This window comes from Scylla paramamosain, chromosome 7, assembly GCF_035594125.1.
Source record: "Scylla paramamosain isolate STU-SP2022 chromosome 7, ASM3559412v1, whole genome shotgun sequence".
In the NCBI taxonomy this organism is placed as follows: domain Eukaryota; kingdom Metazoa; phylum Arthropoda; class Malacostraca; order Decapoda; family Portunidae; genus Scylla; species Scylla paramamosain.
This window is the reverse complement of record NC_087157.1, coordinates 3,100,001-3,105,000: the sequence shown is the minus strand read 5'-3', so window position 1 is coordinate 3,105,000 and position 5,000 is coordinate 3,100,001. Positions and strand designations below refer to the sequence as shown.

Here is a 5,000-nt window from a genome sequence, read left to right as displayed (position 1 = left end):
ATAAACGTGACATTCTGCTTGCTGCTTTTACTTAATGACATTTAGATGACAAAAAAATAAATAAATAAATAAGTAAATATATATTAAGAATTATATCGGATAAAAAAATGTAGCTCTTGTTGAGAAACCGACAGAAGCGACTATTGCTTGCAGATTGTGAATGGAAATGAAAAGGTTTTGCTAATCCTCACATTCTAAGCATCTTATCTCGATTACTTTCAGTACGTTATGAAAATAATTGGAGTTTTCACATTTTTATGAGTCTAGTGATAGTTTGATAAGCGTCCTACGTCATCAATAACACAAACATCCTTGAAAACACGACTAATAATCTCTCTGTGGCATTTAGAAACTGATTCAAGCCCACAGCGTTACGAATACAAGCCTGGAGACGCACCACTGGCCGCGTCGGTGCCTCGCGGTGTGCTCGGCTGAGTGCTGGAGTGACTGTGCTCATCAGCTTCACAAAACAGGGCGATCAGTGGCGGGCTTCGCTATTTCCAATCCTGATTCTATTTTGAGCAGTCGAGTGTCTGATGTTTATTGCAACAACACGAGTTTCTGAATTTGCAACGGTGTCCTCCCAAGGTGTGTTAATTACTTCACTGTTCACCTGCGAGTCCTCTGCGGCCAGGTGACTATTATGAACTTTGTGGAGACTCGTAAAGTAAATAAGTCAAGGGGATAATTGCATGTTTCTGACGTGATATATTTGTGAGGGGGAAAATGTATCGGGTTTGTGTTTTTATTTAATATCGTAAGAGAAAGTAATGGAGAAAATTGAGATAAAATTACAGTCTTCATGAGTTTCATATTTTGTATCGGTCTGTACCTGATGTGTGTGTGTGTGTGTGTGTGTGTGTGTGTGTGTGTTGGATATCCTGTCTCGTCCTGTCATCGTATCTCACACACACACACACACACACACACACACACACACACTCCTCACCCCACTTGGAGACGTTGGTGCTGCTGTATACATAAAGAAAACAAGTGGACGACAGCAACCAATCACAGCCTGGAGCCTCTCATCGCCTGACCAATCACGGCGGAGCTTTCACCTGGCGCCGGTAAAACTCGTCTGCCACTCGGATAAACGAGTCCTCCTCTAAGTCGAGCTCGATCAACCGGACTCACGAGATGTGTTTTACCCTGCTACCGTGGCGAGGTGGTGATGGTGGTGGTGGTGGTGGCGGTGGTGGCGGTTGTAGTTATAGTGATGATGATGGTAGTGGTAGTAGTATTTTTTGTTCTTAGCGTATTAATAAAGTAATAATGGTAGTTAAAATACTACTACCAATTGTTGTTGTTACTGCCAGTCATAAAGTAACAATGATCAATAGTGGTTGTAGAAATGACGGTAGTAATTGTTGTTATCGTCTAAAGCGTGGCAGTATAACCAATAACAAAAAATAAATAAATAATAAACATTGTGGTATTTATTATTGTCATTTGCCAAGTTGGTAATTTAATTAGTAAGAGATTGTAAAAGAAGCTGCAGATACTTACACTATCATTAACAGTTGCAATATTTAGTGGTGGTGGTGGTGGTGGTGGTGGTGGTAATGATAGTTATATTAATAATGCTGGTAGTTAAGTACAATGGTGAGTGTGGGTAATGATGGGGGTCGCCGTGATGATGAGGGAAGAGGCGAGATGTGCAGCGCCGCCTGATGGAATTATTGAAAAATATGGACAAAATGACTGGGATAGACTTTTTTTTTTCTCCCCCTCTCCTCTCGTTACAAAGATGGATTTACTTTACATCTTCACCCTTGTTGTTCATAAAAGAAAAGTCATGTTGTCTCAAATTTAGCTTCGATCATCATAAGCATTTGTTACCTGGTGCTAATGATGACAGGGATCGTGATGGCGATATAAATGGCAATAATGATGATAATGATGATGATTATACTTCCGGAAATAAACTGGCCAACTCTCTGAAAACTCCTTGATAAACTGACTTTCTGGGAGTAGCATAATAAGGAAAAGGAGGAGGAGAAAGTGAAGATAAGAGAGATAACAATAGTAAAGAAAAAAAACAGACTGGACTTTGCATGAATGAGTAAATAAAGAAGGTGGAGGTAAAAAAAAAAAAAGAGGAGGAGAGAGTGGAGAAGATAAAAGAAGATAGAGATGGTGAAGGAAAAATGGCGATATGATAGCGGCCAGCTCTTCTAAAATGGTGGTTGAGAAAATGATAGAGAAGAAGTAAGATCGCAAAAAAAAAAAGAAGAAGAAAAAGATAAAAGCGAAGATAACGGAAGACAAAGAAGCGATATTATCAAAGTGGACACTGGAAGAAGAAGAAGAAGAAGAAGAAGAAGAAGAAGAAGAAGAAGAAGAAGAAGAAGAAGAAAAAAAAAAGAAAAAGAAAAAGAAAAAGAAGGAAAGAAGCAGCAGACGAAGATGATGATGACGATGATGAACATGTAGTAAAGAATTAAGAAGCTGATGATGATGGTGGGTGATAGAAATGATGGAGAAGCGAGAGATGGAGAACATGATGAAAAGGTAAAATGATGGAAGAGTGGATAACGAGGGCAGAGCAGATGAGGTGGAGTGAGGGAGGTGGAGCGTGTGTGGAGTAAAGTATGATGGAGTGTGCAAGGTGAGGGAGGATTATACTTCTCTCGCAACATTAATTAGTGGAGACGCAGGTAAGGTGAGGAGAGGAGGTGGGGGGGAGAGAGAGAGAGAGAGAGAGAGAGAGAGAGAGAGAGAGAGAGAGAGAGAGAGAGAGAGAGAGAGAGAGAGAGAGAGAGAGAGAGAGAGAGAGAGAGAGGACGTAGTTCAAGCGAAGATGAGGAAACGAATAGGAAAAAAAAAAAATGAGGTGGAGATGGGATGAAGCGAAAGGAATAAACAGGGATAATGGATGATGTGTAGGAAAGTGATCAGAAAAAAAATGAAGAAAAAGGAGGGAAAAAGAAAGAATGAGAGAAATAGTAGGGGTGGTGAGGGGAAAAATACAGAAAGCGAAAGATAAACGGAAGAAATCTGTTGACTGACACACTAAACATCAGACACACAACGTTCATTACGAAAAAAAGAAAGAAAAGAAACAAAGTAAAACAAAAATAAAATTAAACACACAATACATCTACGTAAACCATGCCGATGCAAAACACTAGAGAAGGCTGAGAGGAGACGAACATTTCAAGCCAGATATAAATTGAAAAGTTAAGAAAAAAAAACAAAAACAAAGGACAAGCAAAACAGCAAAATAACACCAAGACAATCCTTGAGCTCTTACAAAACATTCCCTGAAAACACACGGGACACTCAAGACGGAGAGGACACAAGAACGCCAGCTGACTTGCCTGCACTGGCCCGCATCGGTAAAGATATTGACGCCACTCTTTCCCCGCACTGAGCCACGCCACCACCAGGAGCCGTACAGCCAGGACAGCAATGGGATCATCAGAGAGGGGACAGTCCAGGTCAGTCTTGCCAGTAATGCCTTCACACACGGGTATTTACAGCAGACAGGAGCGGATGCAATTCTTCCACACAGTCGTCCATCAGTATTACAAATGACCCGGAACTTCATTCTCAAACACATCAGCGTCTTATCTCGATTACATTAAAGCTTATGGTGCAACCTACTGGGATTTTTTAAGTTATCTGCTTGATTCTAGTGACATGGTTTCTGGACCAGCAGTGGGAAGGAGACTCATGGGAACCCGAACAAGCACCTCTGTGGCCTCGGAAAATCGTCATTATGTGAAAAGAAAATTACCAAAAATACCGACTCTGAATTGAGGACCTGACGCAGGCAAACTAGTTCCTATACTGGATGAGACAGGAAATGGCAGGCCGGGGAACAGCAGCTCTGGCCTCTTCATTCGCTTGCTCATTCCCTTCAACAGTCACGTACAAGGGCGGGGTCTCAGAAGACTGCAGCCTGGTGACCGCGCATACGACACAAGACTAACCACGTATAAAGTGAGAGGATGGGGAACAATGTCATCATCAAGTGTTGACATGACCGCGGATGTGTAACAAAAGAAAATACATGAATCTTTTTAACGTGCAATGAATATAATACATATACAAAAAGCCATTGGTTATTTGTCATTTGAGGAAAAAGACAGAGACCACGAAAGCGAATGAAAAAAAAAAAAAAAAAAGGATCGGGTGTGGGAAGATATTAACACCATTGCCAGAATTTGGACTACATTCTGAAACGCTTCTGTTCCACATTTCCTCTACTTTCAAAAGGGCTCTAGTTGAAGCTACGTACACTAGTCTTTTAAGGATACTCTCATACCTCCCGTGACACACTAACAAAATTCCCGCATTATTAACGGGAGAAACACTCTTGAGAACTGATAATTATCTCTGTAGCCTTTGATAACAATTGTGGGGAGAGAGAGAGAGCAAAACGTTTCTGAATACGAACCTTTCAAACATCAATGAAAATCGGCGTACTGCAACACTCAGATACACGATGCAGGGAGAGCACACATGCATACTGAGTATATCGATACCAGGGCGCTGCCACGACCACCCTCAGCGCCACTGATAGATGACCAATAGTTGTAGTGCAGGTCAAGGGAGGGAAAGTGGGTCAAGAAGCAACACTAATCGAAAAAAAAAAAAAGAGAGATATCAGAGGTACGAAGGTTTGAAGTAACAAGGACTTAGTGAGGGTTCGACAAAGCATCACTGGTTGGATTATAGGAAGGACTTGGCTAGGGGGAAGTAAGACGAAGAGGAGAAGGAGGAAAGGGTGGCGCGCGTCAAAGGGTGAGCGATTGAGGGTTTAGGAGGATGTTGCTGTGGTGTTCCTTCCAGCGGAGAGTGCGGTGATGTAAGATGTCCAGGAGTGATGGAGGAGGACGAGGAGGACGAGGAGGAAGAGAAGAGTAGGTGGTGGAGAAAGGAGGGAGAGTCGTGTGTGTGTGTGTGTGTGTGTGTGTGTGTGTGTGTGTGTGTGTGTGTGTGTGTGTGTGTGTGTGTGTGTGTGTGTGTGTGTGTGTGTGTTTTCTATATAA

The 5,000-nt window shown here is 42.0% G+C and overlaps 1 protein-coding gene across 1 annotated transcript in view; it reads right to left on the bottom strand.

Moving 5' to 3' along the window:
* Window positions 1-3,704, bottom strand: part of LOC135101919 (cGMP-dependent protein kinase 1-like) — a 169,248-nt gene extending 165,544 nt beyond the window's left edge. The window contains exon 1 of the mRNA XM_064006289.1: window positions 3,324-3,704. Coding sequence (XP_063862359.1) covers window positions 3,324-3,565 — 242 coding nt within the window. The 5' untranslated portion in view covers window positions 3,566-3,704. The remainder of the gene's footprint in view (window positions 1-3,323) is intronic.
* Window positions 3,705-5,000: the final 1,296 nt, after the last annotated feature.